At 31.9% G+C, this 21,329-nt stretch overlaps 3 protein-coding genes across 3 annotated transcripts; 2 read left to right on the plus strand and 1 right to left on the minus strand.

Moving 5' to 3' along the window:
• The first annotated feature begins 575 nt into the window (after positions 1-575).
• LOC146539035 (androgen-induced gene 1 protein-like) lies at positions 576-2,990 on the plus strand. The gene is made up of 2 exons (XM_085185869.1): positions 576-809; positions 883-2,990. Exons 1-2 carry the CDS (start codon positions 663-665, stop codon positions 1,438-1,440), a joined length of 705 nt encoding a protein of 234 aa, XP_085041995.1. The 5' UTR covers positions 576-662; the 3' UTR covers positions 1,441-2,990.
• Positions 2,983-16,515, minus strand: LOC146539036 (dyslexia-associated protein KIAA0319). The gene is made up of 14 exons (XM_085185828.1): positions 16,134-16,515; positions 15,745-15,975; positions 14,211-14,737; positions 13,809-13,929; positions 12,872-13,101; positions 12,304-12,526; positions 11,480-11,637; positions 10,989-11,129; positions 9,791-10,031; positions 8,760-8,950; positions 8,036-8,326; positions 7,315-7,522; positions 6,718-6,885; positions 2,983-5,840 (listed from the first exon to the last, which is right to left on the minus strand). Exons 1-14 carry the CDS (start codon positions 16,285-16,287, stop codon positions 5,686-5,688), a joined length of 3,039 nt encoding a protein of 1,012 aa, XP_085041954.1. The 5' UTR covers positions 16,288-16,515; the 3' UTR covers positions 2,983-5,685.
• Positions 16,516-17,835: 1,320 nt separating this feature from the next.
• On the plus strand, positions 17,836-21,326 carry LOC146539037 (uncharacterized). Its single transcript, XM_085185868.1, has 6 exons — positions 17,836-17,940; positions 18,030-18,213; positions 18,544-18,746; positions 19,121-19,246; positions 19,854-19,880; positions 21,032-21,326. The coding sequence occupies exons 1-6, from the start codon at positions 17,851-17,853 to the stop codon at positions 21,299-21,301; spliced, it is 900 nt and encodes a 299-aa protein (XP_085041994.1). The 5' UTR covers positions 17,836-17,850; the 3' UTR covers positions 21,302-21,326.
• Positions 21,327-21,329: the final 3 nt, after the last annotated feature.

A 21,329-nucleotide genomic window follows, 5' to 3' on the forward strand; every position in this document is an offset into this window, starting at 1 on the left:
CAAAAAATATGTATTTAAAATATATTAAATTAAACTTTAAATTATTTAAATAAAAAAATATATTTTTAGATTTTAATATTTGTGTGAAATATTGATTTGGGCAAAAAAAACATAATTAAAATGCAAATGAACTTTCCAAAAGTTACATACTGTAAAATATTAACATACTGACCGTTTGTAAATATTTAATATGACAATATTCGATATATTTATTTCAAATGTTTACCTTTCCGTATTAACCTATAATATAGATTAATTATTAATTGGAAACGAAAAAAAAACAATTTTTCCATTATACGTTATGAAGTCCATGCAAACAAAGTTGCGGGCGACGACTAGTAATAAGTAGGTACTTACTGTCAAATTCAACTGATTTATGAAACGCCAAATGTCATGTTATAATTTATATTCAATTCTGTTGTATACTCATTGATACCGATAAAGAGATTACTGGCACTTACAGGCTAGTAGGAATAAAATATCTTTGGGTAGTTTGGAGTATCACAGAAATATTATTTCTTTCACAAAACGTCTAATTATACTATTAAATATTCTTAAGTGCATAGCGTAGTGAAAGTGTAGTGTAAGTGTTTGTCAAACTCGTTCACAATCCCGTTTGTATACTCGTAAAATTCTGAAGTTACAATTCTTAATAATAAAAAATGTTGAAAGTTTTATTTCACCTTTCATGTGCAATTCAATTCTTTTTTGGTTGTTATTACGATTACACTTATGTAAAAATACCTAGTACATCGACAACAGTAACCCCGTTTGGGGGAAAGTTAAAATACTTGACTTACTTAAATGCGGTAAGTATTATTATTTGTATGGAATATATAGTTTGATATACATATATGAAATAAATATTAACTTTATTTGCAGTTGCTACAAACTATTTACTTCTCACTGGCTTTCTTCAATGACCTCATTGGCACTAATGATGCGGCACCTTCTAATAAACCGCTGATCAGAAGATGTAAAGATATATTATTTAGTTCATTGGCATTTCCATTGGCACTGTTTGTAGGTATAACATTTTGGGGTATTTATGCAGTTGATAGGGAACTTATATTGCCTCGAATGATGGATGCATATTTTCCTACATGGTTAAATCATGTTATGCACTCTAATATTGTAATTTGTATTATTATAGAATTAGTTACCTCGTTTAGAATGTATTCTACTCGTAAAAGGGGGTTGTCCATATTAAGCATTTTTATGCTATGCTATGTAGTGTGGATTCATTTTATATACTTTAAGACAGGAAGCTGGGTGTATCCAATTCTTTCTGTTATTAATTGGCCTTTAAGAATATTTTTCTATTTATTCAGTCTTGGATTTGTTTTTGGTCTGTACATACTAGGTGAATCTTTGAACAGAGCAGTATGGTCTAAGGAAGTTGAATCAACTGTAAAATCAGGAAAGAAAAAGGCTAAATAATAAATCTAAAAATATTTAAATTCCAGTACTTGAATGAAATAAATTAAATTGGATGTGTGATTACGTAAGATATTATTGTGTTCTGGCTATTAAAAATTAGGTATAAGTTTATAAGATAAGATAAATTGGATGTAGCTTGAAATTAAATTCTAAAATATTCCATAGTCAGATTATGTAATAATACATTTTTTAAATTTTATATTATTTATTTACAAATGTTTTAATTTATATTTTTTCTTGGATATTATGATCACTTTATTATAATTAAATTTTCCATATATTTATTTGTTGGTCAATTTTTTTTAAATGAATACGTGCAAAATTGTGCTGTAGAGCAGTAAATAGGTTGTGGGTTCAATCCCCACTTGGGGGTAATTTAGACACAATTGAGTGTCTTGATGCTAACTTGCCTATGCCTACTGTGATATGCCAGAAAAAATGTGTAATATGTGGCTACACTAACTGTCTATGTTTTACAATTTTTTGACTGCTCATTAACAAATTATTAATAAAATATAATTATTACATTTAAATCCCAGTGATTTAGCTTTAAATTTTATAGACTGCTGGAGCAACAAAGCAATAACTATTGTTACAATATTTCATACACATTTCTTAAGATATGATTTTGTTACAATTATGTATTATTACAATTATGTATGGGAGGAATATAATTATGTCAATAATGTGTTACTTGTGTAATACTATTTATATATGACTTTGAATATATTTGTAATAGTATCATGAACAAAGCTTCTGGAAAAAAATATAAGAAACTCATTATCAATTTAGCTTCTTGTTATTTATCTACATATATTAATTAAGATTGTACAACAAAAAAAATATTATAATATGATAGAATAATATGATAACTATTACTTATATAATTATATATTGTTTATAAACTACATTGTTAAAGCCCAAAGCTTATGTTTAATTTATTATTTAAAATAATTTATTGATGCTATCATGCATTCCACTCTTAAGTGGCCTTAAGCATTTTAAGTAAATGCTATTTTGGAATTACGTAAATCCAAGTGCTTATGTTAGTTAGATTTAGCCAAGAGGGAAGCACATTTAGATTAAAGGTGTTGGTGTATTAATAGAGTATGTGAGAAATACTTTAAGAAGTTTCTGGAGACAGGCACGAGTTAATCGCCCGTATGTACACTGCACAGTCGTTTGCATAATATTCGATAAGCGGCGTTATTTCGTATCATATATACAAACTGGCGCAGTAAATGACACTTGACGTCGCGTTCTACTGTACTTTAGTGTTGTGATTAGGCTCGCGGGGTAGCGGTCCTCCGAAAACTCTTGGAAGTTCTTGTCGGGCTATATTATCAATATATACTTTGGCAACTATATCTAAGAAAAAATAATATAATAATTACTGTTTTTAAAATTAAAATTATAACTGTTCACTGCTTACAAGAATTTGATAGGCCAGTTATAGTTGTGCTATGGATTTGTCATGTTGCTTTAATTTTTCTGTAGTTTGTAGTAAATTGAAGCAATATCCTCGTATAATAAAAGAATCAGTTTTCTTATATATGCCTTTTATTTCTGTATCACACCACAAAATAAGAATAACTAAATCATTTCGTCATTAACATTTACATTTATTTAAAATCGTGTAGAATGGGCATGGAGTCCATGTGATATAAAATTGGAAATACTTTATGTATCACTATATTTACGACTAGAATATTATGTCTTTTGACAAAAAAAAATATACTACCACTATTTCTAACTATAACGTTTAACTATAATACATCGGCATCAGCATTTCAATCTAATTATGCTTTTATTGATTGTAGCAACATTAAGTACTTTGCTGTTAAAATAATAATAAGAAGCCATCCATATTATTCAATTTTACAATGAGAAACTACTAAATTAAAACAGTTGTGTTGAAATTATATTAATATATTATATTTTGAAATATGATGTCATAAAAATTAGGACCCTCTCCCCATGTCAAACTGTTGAACTCGTCCCTCTCGTAAGGTAGAGAGAGACCTTAACGTGATTTTATAATTTATGGATAGCTCCTAATCATATCCTTTAAAATATAATATAATTGTTTTAAAGTCAGTATAATAATATAAAACTTACGTATGATGTAAATCTTTAGATTTTGATATTTATGTTATGCATAGAATTACGATTGACAAAGAAAAAAATAATTTGTAAAACTTTGATATACTTAACTATGAAAATCATTTTATACTATATATTATAAAATTTAATTTACACGTTAATACTGTACTTTATACTTGTCTTCACTGTTTCTATAAATGGTAATCACTTATTTTTAATTATAATGACTTAGCTAAACAATGAAAGAATTTGACATTTCTCTTCTAATTATACATTTGAACTTCTTCTGTTTAACATAATAATATAAACAAAAAAAGGAATGGAAACGTTGCTTAATTAATACAATTTAAATGTTTATTAAAAATAAGAAAAAAATGTTTAAATATATTTAAGTTATAATTACATTTAATAGCGTTTAAAATCTTTTGAGATTTTCTATTAGATATAAAGTTATTTGTGCGAGTTTAATGTCAAAATAAGTATTACAAGATATAAATTATAATTATAAAAGAACTCATCTGGCTTAATACAAAATAGGTAATTCATCGGAAATTTGCTTACTTTTTTATTATATAATAATATTTGTAGGAAATTATATTTATGTGAACAGATGATTGTAATATGAACCATTTAGTTGAAAAAACAAAATAAATTTAAATGTACAACCGTACGCCGCAATATGTTAATGTAAATCAGAAAAAAAATATCGACAGCATAAATTACATAGTATTATGTAATAAAAAACTAAAATTTACATTTTTATTTGATTTAATTTTATACTAAGCTTTAGTGTATTATCACTTAATGTGCAGCGTAAATTAATTATATTTGAAGGTGTCAAGACAAAAGTGATAAAATGCAAAACCGTTTTTTTTTTGCATAAGTATGTATGTGTGTAAGTATTGTATCTATGTTTTGGCGGCTATCTGTGTGATTCCTCCATATATACCTCCATAATGTATAGAATACCTGGGGCGTCCAGGCAATGTATAAAATATTATAAATGTTTTTGTTCAGTGCATACTTTACATAGGTAACAAATAAAGGGATTGTATAGAGTACCTGCCCGCAAGGTATAAAATAATTAGACCTTTGTCTCTATTCCTACATTCGAGATACAGATGTAACGGTTTTTAATCGCGGGTTAGATACTTTTAATCTTATAAATAACTAAGCTAACCTAAACTGCTTTTAAAGTCCGGCAAATATATAGCTGCGGTGGCGTTAGTACATATGTTTGTACCGATAAAAACTGCATGAAATGCAAGCAAGTAAAAAAGTGGCAACACGTTTATGTCTGGCCACATATCTCCCCCTATAAATAGAGCAAGGATGCCCTATTTATACACACATTAACAGCTGCCCATTCGATATTGTATAGAATACCTGGGCAAAGTAGAAAAGAAATAATATTTCATACATTACCTACACCCTGCTATATGCGAGAAAATAATATAATATATGAAAAATGTTATATAAAATATGATTACTTTATGAAATATCGTCGTAGTGGATGTGGACTTATAGCTTAATTAACTCAAGTTATACAAATGACCATAGATTCAAATCTTGTTATAATCTAAATTTAATAACTATTTTATTTTTGTCGACACGGAGAGATGGAATGATAACTATAGGTGTTATATACTGTAATATTAAGGATACTTTATTATATTTAATATTCCATCTTTTGATACAAGTTCAAGCTGATGATTTAAATTCTGTGCAAAAAAAAAGAAAAAGTATATTTAAAAATCATAGACACTCTTGTGATATATATATTTACAATATTTAAGAGCTTTTGTTTAGCTAAAAATATCCGATATAGATAATTATAATTCAAAAAAGTTGCTTCGGTTAATGTTATCAACAGTTATAGATAACTTATTTGGGACGCAATAAGTAAAGAATTTTGTATAGAAAATTATATAAGAATTGGTTTATTTAAAATTTGTTGTGATAAATACCTTTAAAGATTATATATAGATATATAACAACAAAATAATTAAGAACCAAACTTATTATTAAAAAAAGCAATAAAACCACATTTACACTGATAGCTTCATACGTTATACTATCACACTGTTTTCATTTGTAACATTACATTATTGTGGACATTACCCTGCCCACATTGTCATCGAGCTACGTCTTGATCTTTCTAGAAGGTTTCGCGTGACCGTTCTTCCAATTATTTACTTCTCCATTCATGGCGCGAGCACCAAACGATGTCATCTTGCTTTTAGTCTCGTACAGCACGTCTGAGTCCGTGTCGGTCTCTGATATATCTTTGTTAGCGACTGTAATAAATTGTATTTATTATTATTTTACATATTTTAAAAGTGGTATTTCATATTTACACATATTTTATTAGTGGTATTATTTTACATATTTTAAGAGTCGAATCGAAAACGTGCTCATTTAGACACGTCAAGGGAATGAGTGATGAAAGAATTGCAAAAAAATAATTTTGGTGGGATGGGGAGATTTCGGACTTTTGTAAAGACCAGTGTCAATGATACTAGACTTTACATAAGAAGCATCTGGACCCTCCTTTCCTTCTAGCTACCATGATATATGGATAGAGGGTGAAGCTTAGCTTAATTTTCCATAGTAGGGATACCTTTGGACGTAGTGTTTGTGCTAGAGGCTAATAACATAAGTTCTTTGATCACTAATGGTACTGGCCTCTCTATATATGTTCTATACTTTAAATTTTGACGTAGATTTATAAGAATGCATGCATGGGTGTAGGAAGGGGAGAGCCTGGTGGGCCGTGCGCACCCCCGATAATTTTACTTATAACAAAATTTTCCTTACACGTACCTGGTAAAAGCTAAAGTGCAGGTCCCGGCAGAAAATGTATTTACGCACGAAGAACTCATGGTTAAGTGTCAGTGCGCATAGGTGGCGCCAAGTGGCGCAGGTTCGTATCCCATTATGTTTAATTTTTATGCGTATGGTGACATATAAAAGGCGGACGTCTATATAGTTAATAAGTTGACCATGACTGTGAAAATAAGGCCGTCTACACATATATAAAATGAACTGAAGGGTCCTACCGATATCTTAATTTGCAAATCTTATTTTACAAGACGCTGACGTCACCATTTATTAAAAAAAGAAACGATGACTGTATTAAATAAACAGTCGAGTGATGAGGGTGTATATACGTACATGGCTTTTCCTCCTGGTCGGCGAAGGGCAGCAGGCGGTAGTTGGGTCGCTGTGGGCGGCGGCGCGGCGCGCACAGGCGTCGAAGCGCGCGCGCGCACGCGTATGCAGCCCCACACGCCGCGCACAGCGCCGCCACGCCGCACACGCTCGCGTACACCACCGACCAGTCTGCACGGGAACATCATTATCTCATTAGGAATTTAAAGACATCGTAACATTCGCTTGCCACTCGTGGCAGAGAAATATTGAATATTTTTTCGCTCTTTCAAAAAATATTTTTAAAATAATGAAAATTTTCATATCTTTAATAGTATTTTCAAATTCCATTATTTGACGTTATATTGTTTTGTGCATAGGTTATACCAATATCAATGCCTTTATTTACAAGACCAACTGATGTCATGATAGAACAACAAAGCTTCCAGCGTTTCCGTAAAAGTCACGCAAAATTTAAAAATTTAATTTTTAATTGTATAATTGGGCTTGTGTGTTATATCTAAGGCATCGCTAAGGCCGCCGTAGTGTAGCGACATAGCGTCTCTTCATAAGCCCGACGAATAAAGTTAAAAATATATATATAAAAAAACAATATCTGACCGCAATCAGGCTGCGCGTCGGGCTGCGCCAGCGTGAGCAGGCTCTGCATCCAGAAGGCGTCGCAGCGGCACGTGCGCGTGGCCTGGTCGCACGTGCCACGCCCCGAGCAGGTCGACAGGCAGCGACGCGAACGGACGCGCCGCGCGCCCGCGCCGACAGCCGCGCCTCGCGCCATTGCCAGCGCCGCAAGACCCTCCATGGCCGACGACTGTAGACGTGCCGAAGTATTATTACAACGTTTCAACCTTCAATACTACTTAACATAAGAAGCAAAGGCTCTTATATTTTTTTTCGGTGCACTACGTGGTTCCCTCGTTTCAAGATAAAGGCCCGTATTTAAAAGCCGCTCTCGAGACTGATATCAATCTTAAGATATCATTTTCATTCATTATATATTTATCAAAAGAAAACGGCATTTCAAGATAGATCTCAAATTTAACAGCGATTTATTGATACAAGCCCAAGAATATAAAAACAGTAGATAATATCTTCAACTTCTCTTAACAGATAATACCCACAAATTCGCTGGCAAGTCAAGCCGACGAGGATGCTTTAACTTAATATATGTCTTCAAATTCATTGAAATTCTACATAAAAAAGAACATAGTACCATTGGCGTTAAACGACATTGTATTCTATCCATATAAACAGATAATCTTCAGTGATAAAACACTTCCAACATAAAAATCTATAAAACAATTAATAAAATTAAATAAAGTACCTTCTCAGATAAAAAGAATACAATCAATGTATTGCCGGTATCCACTTCCCCGTGTATCTCAGTTACGTTCACCGTTATACCGTCTTTAAGAAGCAATGTCATCTTTTGTACGAAAGAATCGAGTTGACTTTTCGTAAATGTTGAAACAGGAATATTTAATGTCATTTCTAGAAGTTTCATATCCAGAGGGTCCGGTTTCACTTGTACACTGACTGTGTCTCTGTCGGATTCGCCCTGGTCATCAGTCACTGTTAGTTCGAATACGTATCTACCGGCTTCTATGTTGGTTAACTAAAAAAGGGATTAGAAAATATTTATTTGATTCAATATAATTAAACGTATATTTAATTATTTGATTTAAAAAAATACCTAAGATAACGAAATTCTCCAGACTCTAGAGTGACATTGAAATGATTAACATATTATTAACAATCTTTTTGTTTAGCTTTACATTTATCCCTCGTAATGTAACAGGGTATAAGGACCTAGTTCGAAATCGGGACATTACGTATCGAATACTAGAACTGAACACCACGTTTTGTCTTGCCATTGCGGGAAATTGACAACAATTAATTCTGTCGAGTGTTTGAAGGAAGAGAATGGTTTACAGTCAGGAGCTGTCAATTAGGGAACGATGAGCTCAATGATTTTTTCATTAGTATATGAATTTAAATATTTATATCTAATATAAAAAAATATAATAATTAATTAAATTTAACCTTACCATAAGCACGGGTTTTGTATCAGAATTCAATATAACAGTCCCAGCGGCTAATCCAGATCCAGACCGTGTCCATTTCCATGCAACGATACGGAAGTCGTCCGACGACTTCGATCCGTTTAGGATGAGTACAGATAATGGAAGATTTAACACTTGGTCTCCACCCGCGTCCGCTTTTGGTGGACTGTTTTTATCTTTAATAGAAAGAATTTTACCATTAAACGATGTATCATGGCCACTTTTACGTTAGGCTTTCTAAATTTTTGTGCACCCGGAAAGAAAAGTATCAATAATAAGTAAAATTGTTAGGCTGCGCAGATTTGATTTTAGAATCAAATCTACGCAGCCATCTACAGATAACTTTAGGGCGGATGTTTACTTAATTTTACGTGATAGAAAAATATACACATGCTAATAAGTATATGTTAATGAATTAAAATATATTATCTAAATATTATAAAATTTACATGCATATAAAAAATATTTATATCTTATTTATAATAAAAGCGTAATTAATTTAAATAAAAAGGCAACGAAACGGAACTCTATAATCTGTTATGATTTAGTTGGTTAATAGATTTTTGTTGTTTTTTTTTATCTTTACGTAATTTCATCATTTTCTCTGGAAGAAGAGAACTCAAGAGAACTCACTCTCGCTCACTCACATATATCTCTCTGTGCTTATCTTTTTGCCAATTTACTAAAAATCCTAAATTTTAACACTAACATGCCTTAAAACAGAATTAATGCACAGCCGAAAGTAAACAGTCAATTACGGTGAATGTATTCACCTTAATCGATTAAGAAAAATAGTAAGAAAAATCACTAGAATTTTCTGGTCATTTGTTTGTTGATGTGTTTGTTAAACCAATACAATAACAGATACATTAATAGATTAGTATATTTACTTTTTTTTTTTTTCATCTTTGCGTTTTATCACCATTGCGATATAAGTGAAGAGATCAAAATCTAGATCTACTTTAAAGCATGAAACTAAAAAAGAAATAAATTTAATCTAATTTTTGCCAACTTACTTTGCGTTACCGTAATCGTAACATTATCGGACGCCGAATTGCCATTGTCGTCGAGAACAGTGAGTGAGAACACGTACTGTCCTTTAGTAAGTACAGTCGCGTTCGCAATCGACTCGTTAAACCCTATAATGCTAGAGTTAGTGGGGCCGGAGAGACAGCGCCACGTGTACGCGACTATGCGGTGGTCGTCGTGCGACAAGGAACCGTTGAGGGTTATCCAGGTTTGCGGAAGCGATATGAACTGCAATGTGTATAACACCCCTTATGTTTTATTATGGAATGCCTGATCTTGGAACAATTTAATAATCCTACTAACATTAAATATAACAGTTTGTGGGAATGGATGTTTGTTTCAGTTTTAGGCAAACCTTACTGAAGGGATTTCGGTGAATCTTTACAGTAATATAAGCCATATTACATCAGAATAACACATAGGCATAACAATTTAATAACAATAACTTTTAACGAGTAAAGCGTTGTGTAAGTTCCTAGTGTTTTTATATAATATTACTATACTAGTTGTAAACCGCAATTTCGTTTGTCCTAGCTTAATGACTGTAAATGTAATGTCTCGTGTAATTTGGAATTTTACAATCCCCAATATAGTCCTTTAGGAGTTTATATGCCAAGTTATATAATGCCTCTCATGCTATATTATGAATTGCTTGATTACACTGAAATATTTTTGAATTAAAGTAGTATTATTTTCAATAATATTAATATTTATTAATGTACATATTAAAATTATTAATTAAGTCAATTACATGCATGCCGTTAATTACCAATACTGTCTGTACAACTTAATACCAAAATATATAACATATAAATACAATATAACAAAAAATAATTTTCGCTTCACTGAACAATTTTAAATAGTGTATAAAGTGTAAATAGTGTAATAAAAAAATATAAGCATAGTTTTATAACCATACTTATCAGAACATATTTTTTAATCTCTTTTTCCGGGTTTTTATCGCAAAATTGCGGTTTTATCTGACATTTTATATAAACTTTTACACAAATCAAGCATTAACCGCAGTAATCAGAGGTAGTTTTCCTCTTCATGACACGTTTAGACGAACTCCAAAAGGGAAAACGATATATAATTTGATATAATAAGTTAATATAATTTAATATAATCAGTTTTACAGATATATAAAATAAAATAATAATAATTTATTGCTATAACTAAACTCACGGCGTCAGCGCCCGCGTCGGCCACGGGCGGCGTGTTGGTGGGCGGCTTCACGAACACGTGCACGTCCGCCGTCGACGTCTGCCCCGACGAGTCCGTCACCTTCAGCACGAACGTGTACACGCCCTCCGACAGGTTGGATAGCTAGGGAATTGCTGGTTGTTAATATAGCCCGACAAGAATTTTATGAATAGAGATATGCGCGAAAAAATATGATCCCTTCACAAATATATTTTATTTATTTGCAAACATCAATTAGTCACTTAATATATTTTTATTATATAGAGAGATAATAAATCGAATATGTCCTTGTAAATGTTATCTAAAATGTAAATATGAAAAATTATCGTATTTCTTGGAATTGTAACGTTTCACAAATATTCAATCAATTAAAGTAATTTTATATATTTATAACTTATGCTATAATGAAGCAATCTCATACAATAAAAATAGAGAAAGGACTACAAGAATTATAAAATAAATTAAAAACGTACTTGCAAGTATGGTGAATGTGTATTTTGCATATCAACAGCTTTATTTTCATCTTCAGCAGATTTCGTCCATTCCCACGATGTAATTTCGTGATCGTCAGTAGAGAGACTGCCGTTTAGGGTTAGGTTGTTATTCGGTAAGTATATTATAACGTCTTGACCTGCAATAAATTATTTATAATGATATCATATTTTTTTTCTTAGCTCTGGTAACGAGGTTTCCATTGAAAAATATATATATATTTTTTATTTCCTCGAGTGGGAATCGAACCCACAACCTGTCGCGTTTACAATCGTCAAACTTTTGCCCCTGCACAACGAACGTTTCAAATATCTAGTTGGAATAATTAAGAGTTGTGAATGGCAAATGATACATTCTAAGAGCCTGGTAACTATGTTTGCAGGTTATCTCGGAATTATTAACGTGAGGTGAAATAGTCCTCAATAAATAGACTATCCCACGCAAAAAATATTTTCTAATTGGTACCAGTAGTTCCTGAGATAAGTGCCTTACAAAGGATAGATACTACATAATTATATACTGTAATGCAGTTGATGCTCACTCGGGAACCTAATGATATTAGTGATTTATTGTAAGAGTATATTTAAAAAAAGAGCAGCTGCTAAGCGTCTCGCCAACTCTTCTAAGTAGAATTACCTCGTTGTTTTAATTATGGCGATCCAAGAATTACCTTTCTCGTCGGTGGTAGTTTCCTGTAGGACTGATACTACTGACACTTGAATGATGCGCTTGATGATGTGCTTGTAATTAGCTTATTTAATAAAGAATATTTAGATATTGCTAAATATGAAATTAATAATTTTACCAGCATTTGCTTCCGGAGGGTAGTCAGTGTGATTTAGTACAGTTATATTGGCAGTAGTAGAGTTTTTCACATGATCAGAGTCTTCTACTGTAAGTTTAAATGTATAATTTCCTGGTTGTTTTAGGTCTTTTAGTACTAACGTAGGTCTGTCTTCTAAAGGTGGTTGGTATCCGATGGGACCCGCAGAAAGTTCCCAATGCCAAGATATTATTGCATCGTCGTCCTTAAAATAATAAGAAAAGTATTTTTTTTGGTATTTAACTAGAGTATTTTTAGACATCAACAATAAAACTGTTGGCAAATCATAGGCTTTGCTACTTTTAAAATTTTCACTTTACGATTAAAATATTACACTTTTCATGGAATGGTTTTTAAACGATGTATGTACATAGCAAAGACATTTGAGAAAATATAAAAAAATAAAGGACAGATCTTAGTTAATTTTCATGTTTAAATATTTTTTAATCTACGATCTTAATTACACAATACACTTAATAAGTCTATAATAGCCACAGTACATTCTATATTACCTTTCACTCCCCAAAATATACATACAAAATATACATACTTTACTTGCACTGCCATCCAAGACTGCACCAGAATTAGGTAATTTAACAGTTTGAGATTGCGGCGTGATCACAACTAAAGGTGGAGTGTTGATTCTCTTTGGCGGCAACACTGTTACGTTTGCGAACGCCTCGCCATACGAAATTGTCCCATTTACTGTCACTTTAAATCGATATTGGCCTTCGGTGAGGTCTTTCAATGTCATCGTACCGCCATTTTGAATCATGTTACCTTAAATGTTATTAGATAATGGTGAAGCGATTGTGAAGCAGTGGGACAGCGTTTGCTTGTGAACGCGATGGTTGTAGGTTCGATTTCCACTTGGGGGAATAAATTAGTTTCATTTTCTCGGTAAGGAGACAAAGCGGGAAAAAGCTTGACCTGCTGAAATAAATGATTTTCAGACAATGTAATTTAATTTTGTTCTTATTAGCAGGTTTTTTGGCTGACAAGTGACATGAGATATATTTGAGATTGTTTTTTTTAATAATTTAGTATAAGCACTATATTGATAAGTCATAAATAAATAAAATAAATCAGCTTCACGCTGTATCCCGCACATAGCAGGGTAGACAGAGAGAACCTAGTGTTAGGACACTCCTTTCTCCACTTTCCGCCAAATTCTGGAGTCATTGCGTGTTGAGTAGCGGAACTCAAAGCCACGCTTTGCTTTGCAACGCACGACATCAGAGCGAAGAAATGGAAATATAAATTTAAGTAAATATTTTAATACCTTGAGTGGGGATCGAACCCACAACCAGTCGCATTTACAGTCACACCTTGCGCCCCTGCGCCACGACTGGCCTCTAATATTGATAAGTCATTATCAAATATTAGGATAAATATTAAACTGTTATCATATTTATGATTATAAATATAATAAAACATTCCATATGAATTTCATATAAATTACATATTTCGTTTATTTTTTGTTATACCTGTAAATCCACCCTTTGGTTGATCCACAAGAGTCCAAGCATAATTATAATGACTCATTGTTGATTTCTCATCAGGAATAGTATATGCAGCTAAGGTTACTTCATTGTCCGGAAGTTGTACCTATGTAACAATTAAAAAATATGCATTTATAGTCAGCTATGGAGCTCCATAATTGAAACTATCAGATATCCAAAATAATAATCTATTCGTTCACAAAATTTGTGGGTTTAATCTCAACTTGAGAGAACAAAATATTTAATATATACATTTTCTTGTTCAGCAGAAAGCAGCGGAATTCGACGGAAAGTGGGTATCGGAAGTCTCTTAATGGGATTCCCTATATCTAATCTCCTATATGTGGGATATGGTGTGAACCTAAAAAAATACCTCACATTACATACCTCTTTAGAAGAGATTGAAACAGTCAAGTTTTGTGTTGGAAGAGGTTTATCTATATTCAATTCATCTGATTTTGTATCTGTGACTAAATCACTATTTTTTTTCATAGATTCAACAGGCATAGTAGGGCCTTTGGAAAATGGTCTTCTCGGGACACATGTACCTTGGGTGTTTTCTTCAGTGCCTAGTATACATTTGCAAATACCATTTCGTGTTTTCAATCCTAGAGGTATACATTCCGCATTAAAAGGACAATCATCAGCCCCAACCTCGCATGAATTTTTCTCAAGAAATCTTGACGCTAACATCATCTCATTATCAGTGCTATCAGTATATTTATCATAACTTTGCTGCTCTTCATCGTCCATACTGGGCAAGTTGTTAATAAAATGCGTCAGAAAATTTGATTCATCATCATCAGGTAAGTCATTGTGATGGTTTGCATAAGAATATATTGTCTCTTCTTCAGGTGAAAAGTTATTGTTCAATTCTCTAAAATTTGACTGATCCAAAATTTCTGACCAAATTTCTGAAAAATATATTTTAATTAATTGCATAGGACATTATAGTTAAAATATATTTAAAGGCTTTATGAAAGCTAAACAAATGTAATTATTTTTACTATTAAAAGGAACAAAATGGCCATTGTGGTACAGGGGAGCAGAGAACAAGAATTATTTCCATTATTCTACTTTAGTAGACAAATACCACCATTGAGTTTTGAATTTTGGCAGAAAGCTCTTAACAAAAGTTTTTCTCTAACTACTTTGATATATTATGAACGTGAAACTAAGAAGGCATTAATATTTGTTTGGTATAATTAACATTGTTTAGTAAAATTAAGATAATAATAACAAATGTTATTTACTTATAACATGTAAATGTAATGAAATGTAAAGATAATCTTACAATGAAGAGAGATTTTAAATTAAGTTTCAAAAGATGCAATGTAGAATATGATTTGTGATTTATGGAATTAACATTGTCTAAACACAGACAATTCATCTTCTTTTAAATCTCAATAATCTTATAAAATTGTAACAAAACTTGCAGTTGCATGGAGATTCACTATTCAACACAGTATATTTAAAGAATTAATGCTCAACAGAGTGTCCTAAACCTATGCATGCAACAGCATAAAGCTGAAAAAATCCCATCTAAACTATTTATGTTTTGATTTAATATGATCAAAAACATAATATGTATTAGGTTGACTTTATTTAAAAAATATATTTATTTATTTATTAAATTACTGTTAGTTTTGTTGATAAAAGCAGTGTAAAAATTTGTAATATTTTTAGCCTTAACAAGAAAGACAGAGGAAACCTAGCCATTCTATTTACCATGTTCCATAAAAAGTTTCAAAACTTGCAAAGTTGAGTAGCACAACTCAATGCTTGGCTTTTCTTTCTTACCAGAGTAACTAAGTGATAAAATTTCATTACTTAGATTGGGAATCAAACCCGTAACTGACATATTAACAAGTAGTGCACCAAATTAGCCTTGTAGATAATAGAATTTAGAACATACACTTACCATTAGGCAAAACAGGCTTAACAAGAATCATTGAAACATGTGTCTCCCATTTTCTTTCACCTACCCTTGGCAGTGGTAAGCATAGTTCATCACTGGCACATTCTACATGGAAACATCTAGATTCCACAATGAATACAATATTGCAGGAATCAGCGAGGCAACATGCCATTACACATTGTCTAAGACCCTTTAAATCAGTTTTTTCAGTAAAGTTACCAGCAGTTAAGTTACCTAAAAATATTGTAAGTATTATTTTTTTTATGTAATAAATCATAAATTACTTTGTATTTAATTTATGTAGTGTGACATTGTTTTCTTACGTTATCCTTAACGCAAATTAAATAAATAATACGTAAATTAATTTAAAAAACCATCATAATTGCACTTACCTACTGGCATATGGTTATCGAAATTTTTGGGATATAGTTTAGGGCATTTATTTTTCTCATAGTTATTATTCCAATTTTTGCTATAAAGTGAGAATGCTACCTTTATATTAATACAAAGTAATAGCGTAAAAAGTCTTATAATCTTATATTTCATTATTACTATAAATATGATAAAAAAACCACCAACTAAAATGATTCTAAGCTGCTAAATCGTTTTAAACATAATATAAAATAATCATTATCTGAGCTAGAGGAAGTAAAAGGTTAGAGATCTGTAATTTTTGCGTAGGCGAATAGATAATACGATTTGTTATTTGAATATTTACATTAAACAAATATTTCATTTAACAAAATGTTAGACTTTTTGTCAATCTCGGTTTGGCAGCTCTGTCATTCTGTGCACAGAATACGTATACCCAAAGGTCTATTTATAATCTGTAATTCACCGTTTGTAGGTTTTTTTTTCTTTATCCTAGATTTTTATAATAATTTCGACTGCAAATATAAAATCAATTTACATTGGACTATTAATAAAAAATATTTTATATTTATCAAAAAGTACATAAAGTTGAGATGAGATGTTCCAGTCTTATTTATTTACAATTTGAACATTAATAATTATGTTAGTTCTACTCTACCGTACTCTACTGTAAAGTAAATCATGTAGGTTTTTCTTGTAAAATCGACATTGAGAAGCGTTCGTTATTGCTTAATGTTTTAGCTAGCTATATAGTATTATCATAATAATAATATCTACGCCAGTATCCAACTACCTAATATATTGATTCTGATATTGGATTTTTACAACGTTAAAATCCATAAGTTATGTCAGTTTCAAAATTATTTGCAACAATTTTGAACATTGCTTTCTACTGACTGCAATTTTCAAACAGTTTTTTATAATGGTCTTTATATCTATATCAGAGTTGCGTAATGATATTAAAGATAATTCAAATATATTTTCTATTCATTAGATATCAATTATAACATGCACATGATCTACATGATCTCTCGGAAAAAAGCGGAATTTTTATCTTTAGAATTGTTAGCAATTCATAAAAAAAATAAGTAATTAAAAAATAATTCTCAAAGTGGATGAAAAGAACATCTGTCTCTCTGTCCTGCTCGGAATATCTAAATTTTGAGATTTCTGCGCAACGCTGGTATGTAATATTATACCACCTTGTATACATACATTTGTATGCCATGTACTATAATGTATATAGGTATTTCATTGTAGTAATAAACTATTGAACTGGTTTTTAATTAGACATGTTTTGAATTTACTGCTACAAATGAAATTGCTCTATAAACGCAGTTTATTTTTATATTTCTATTGTAACTTTGTTGCTTTATGTGTAGCGTACATTCGTTTTCAATATGGGTGCAGGCCAAATTGGAGGAATAGCAACAATGTGTAATTATTTATTCTCATATTTTTAACCTTTAGGGTGATAAAAAAATGCCGATAAATACACTAGATTTATGAACTCATCAAATGCGTCAGACTTTATTATTTTTAAATCGTAAAAAGGAGATGAATTTAGATTAACTAAAAGAAAAAAAAAACAGACCAAATGGTACTATGTATAAACTTTAAAGCGCATACTGCGACATTTCCTAAATTAAGTTGTTTTTTTAAATTATTTTATGAAATGATGAGTCAAAAAATGCGTATTATCACGACTAAAGACATGCCAATTCATCATTACCTAATATGAAAATTGTCTTTATAGTGGATATAGATTTCAATAATGCTGCTGGTTTTCAAGGAGTGCCTGCTAAAGTTACAGAAGGACAATTTATAGTAAGTTTAATACAGATAAAAATATTTATTTAAAACCTTTAAGTTTGATTTTTTTTACATGTGTATGTTTTTCCTATCCTATACAATAGGTACACTATTTGTCTCACGCTATGCTGTTCTGCGTAGGGGCACTTATAGAAGCACACGTTGTTATAACACCAGCCATATGTGTTTTCGGCGAAAGGTATAAGTTTAAGGTATTCGGCGGTACCCACAGATTTCTAGAAAATACAGGAACGGATCGGCTAGTTCATCACCTCTGCATACATAAAGGTAAAAAATATTAGAAAGGCTAGTAAGTAATAAATGGAAGTATTTAGTACGTAGTTTAAAAGAAGAGTCAATATAAAATACGAATTTGTCATTATACTCTGCCTGTCGGTCATTTGAGTTCGAGTACAGGATATCCTCGTTGTACAAAATGGATATTAAAGAAAATGTTGACTTTTGGAATACGAAAGCAGCAAATTAAGATATAATTTTCATATCCAAGCTATTAGGTTAGCCACCTTCAAAAAACATGGCGGAGAAGAGAAAAATAATTACTTTGTGAGCATATTTTGCTTACGGTACCAGAAACTAGAATCAGAATTTGTTTTTTAGGATATAACCACACTTTACGATTCCAAGAGTGCTCAACAGATAACTTGGCTCTATTGGTACTTAACCAACAGTTTTCTTTCCACCATCGAGAGCCAAGCACCGAGTATATAGTAAACAGAGTTCGTTATGGTGTTGTAAGTGACTTGGATAAACGAATCGGTGATCCTACGTGCCGTTTTTATGGCTGGGGTAGTAGACGCAACGTAAGCCTCTATTTCTATTTAATTTTCTATGCTTTTATACAGTTTTTCTCCCTACCTTATTCTGCACAGAGTCGAGTAGGCAGAGGGGACCTAGCGTTAAAACACTCCGTTCCACGCTTTCCGCCAAATTCTGAAGGCATTGCGTGTTGATCGGCGGAACTTAACACTGCGCTTTGTCTCGACACCAGAGCGAAGAAAATGAAAATATTAAATATTTTATTTGCTCGAGTTGGAATCGAACCCAAAACCTGTCGTATTTACAGTCGTACTTTGTATCTCTGCACCATGACCTGTAGCAATTAATAACAAGAACCTTATTATTTTTGACTTTTATGGTGTGAATTAATAATTTATAGAAGAGTTGTGTTTTATAGGGTTATCTGATTCCTCTGCTTATACGCCTGTACAGGATGGATGTTTCTATTTTACCAACAGACCGATGTTATAAAATGTGGAATAATAAAAATAAATATCTTTGTATTCAACAGCCTAAGTGTAAGGTAACAATGAAAAAAAGTAATAATTTTTAATTTTAATGAATTAGTATAATATAATAATCTAAAATACATAAAAATACATTCAAAGTACAATATTACATATATTTACGTTTTAGTCAAATTGTATTTATATTCCAAGAAAGAGTCGATTTTTAGTATAAAAAATGTCATTATTGTCTCATTCTGGTTATATTTTCAATGTTTATTAACTGACATCATGTCTATCGGGTACTTTAAAGTACGATTGACGTCTACCATATTCTGCCCGCGGCTTCGCCTGCGTGAACTACATTGTTATTAATTTCTGTCTCCATGATTACCTACGTCCTATATGTGACGTCCATGCAAAATTTGAGACTCCTATCATTTGTAGTAATGAAGTTTCATACAAACTTTCAACCCCAAAAACAACCCCTTAGAGTCGAATATTGCAAATTCCCGTCTTAGCGAGCACCTACGTCCTATAAGTAACTCCTATGCAAAATTTGAGATTAGCCTAGCACATGTAATTTCTGAGATTTTGTGATGAGTGAGTGACCTTTCGATTTTATATATATAGATAGATAAGTTTGTAAAGTTTTTCTTTAATAAATATTTATTTTTCTTACAGTCTGAAAAGCATGGAGCGTTATGTCCAGTAAGTTATTTGTTTACGTCTCCACCTACCCATATAATGTATATTTGTCATATGAGCTGTATTTACTGTAAGGTTGAAGTAGCGAGACAATACTACGCTACGATTTCCTGTTGCGTATATTGTAAATATTTTCTTTGCTCGTTATATAAGATCATGAGAAATAAAAAATCACCTTCACGCTGTATCCCGCACAAAGCGACCCCGCTTTCCGCTTAGGCAGAGGGAACTTAGTGTTAAGACATTTCCGTTCCCCACTATTCGCCGAATTCTGGATTCATTGTGTGTTGAGTGGCAGAATACAACGCCGCGCTTTTTCTTCGCTCTGAATAAATAAAAATATAAATAAATATTTCATTTCCTCGACCACAATACCCTATAAGGGTAGCCTGACTGGTGTTCAATAGCGCGAAATAGACCAGAATGGAAGAAGTGAAGAGAGGCCTTTGCCCAACAATGGGATAGTTCAGGCTAGGAAAAAATTAAAATATTCCTCGAGTGGGAATCGCACCCACAACCAATCGTGTTCACAGTCACACTTTGAGCTCCTGCGCCACGACTGGTCTCTACACTATTGCGTATCTTGTAAATATTTTCTTTGCACGTTATATAAGATGATGAGAATTGTTTACTTTTCCACAAACGTTTTACTCATTATTTAACCAAAGTGTTTTTGTGTGTTTAAATGAATCATTATGATAGTTAATATGAAATTTGTTGTAAGCGATACACGTACATGTACCTACGATCTTACAAGGTTTCTATGAATCAATTAAAGATCGTTGTGGTTGTGGGTTCGATCCCCACTCGAGGAAATAAAATATTTAATACTTGTATTAGTTCGCTCTGTTAACGAGGCAAAGCACTGCGTTAAATTCCACCACTCAACACGCAATGCCTTCAGAAAATGAGGAACATAATGGTGTGAATGGGAACGGAGTGTCTTAACACTAGGTTCCCAGGTTCCCTGCTTACCCTGAAGCTGAAAAAATGAAAAATAAGACCGTATTTAAAGTAAACCACTGTAATGTTTTAAGACAATAATCTAAGGCTCTTTAATATTTTAAGACAAAAAAAATATTCCATTCGTATTATTATGCTTAAGGCCAGTGTGTATATTAAAGCGTAATATTATACATAATTTTACTCCCCAGGATGACTTGGGAACAGTTCTCGTATGTTCTGGCTACGTGCAAGGTATAATGACTTCACGCCTGATCGACCGACCTTGTGGCGTCGGTTTCCTCGATCTAAGCCATTATAACAAGTTCCTCACATGCGGTGTGGACGATTCTCGTGACGTCATAGATCATGAGGACTTACTCTCTTTCGATTTTAACACTGAACACACCTTACCCACTCCGTCTCTACTAACCACCATTCACAATACTACAATTGAAGTTACAACAGAAACAAAACCATAAAAAAATATATATATTTTTTATTTTTTTT

This window comes from Heliconius melpomene, chromosome 5 (assembly GCF_056956725.1).
Source record: "Heliconius melpomene rosina isolate 202511_hmr_F chromosome 5, ASM5695672v1, whole genome shotgun sequence".
Lineage (NCBI taxonomy): Eukaryota > Metazoa > Arthropoda > Insecta > Lepidoptera > Nymphalidae > Heliconius > Heliconius melpomene.

Coding starts and splice junctions, on each gene's coding strand:
- LOC146539035 (XM_085185869.1), top strand. CDS start 663: ATGTTGAAAGTTTTATTTCACCTTTCATGTGCAATTCAATTCTTTTTT. Junction 810..882: donor ACTTGACTTACTTAAATGCG/GTAAGTATTATT, acceptor CTTTATTTGCAG/TTGCTACAAACTATTTACTT.
- LOC146539037 (XM_085185868.1), top strand. CDS start 17,851: ATGAAAATTGTCTTTATAGTGGATATAGATTTCAATAATGCTGCTGGT. Junction 17,941..18,029: donor TTACAGAAGGACAATTTATA/GTAAGTTTAATA, acceptor CCTATACAATAG/GTACACTATTTGTCTCACGC. Junction 18,747..19,120: donor GCTGGGGTAGTAGACGCAAC/GTAAGCCTCTAT, acceptor TGTGTTTTATAG/GGTTATCTGATTCCTCTGCT.
- LOC146539036 (XM_085185828.1), bottom strand. CDS start 16,287: ATGAAATATAAGATTATAAGACTTTTTACGCTATTACTTTGTATTAAT. Junction 14,738..15,744: donor TAAGCCTGTTTTGCCTAATG/GTAAGTGTATGT, acceptor TATATTTTTCAG/AAATTTGGTCAGAAATTTTG. Junction 13,102..13,808: donor ACCAAAGGGTGGATTTACAG/GTATAACAAAAA, acceptor ATAACATTTAAG/GTAACATGATTCAAAATGGC.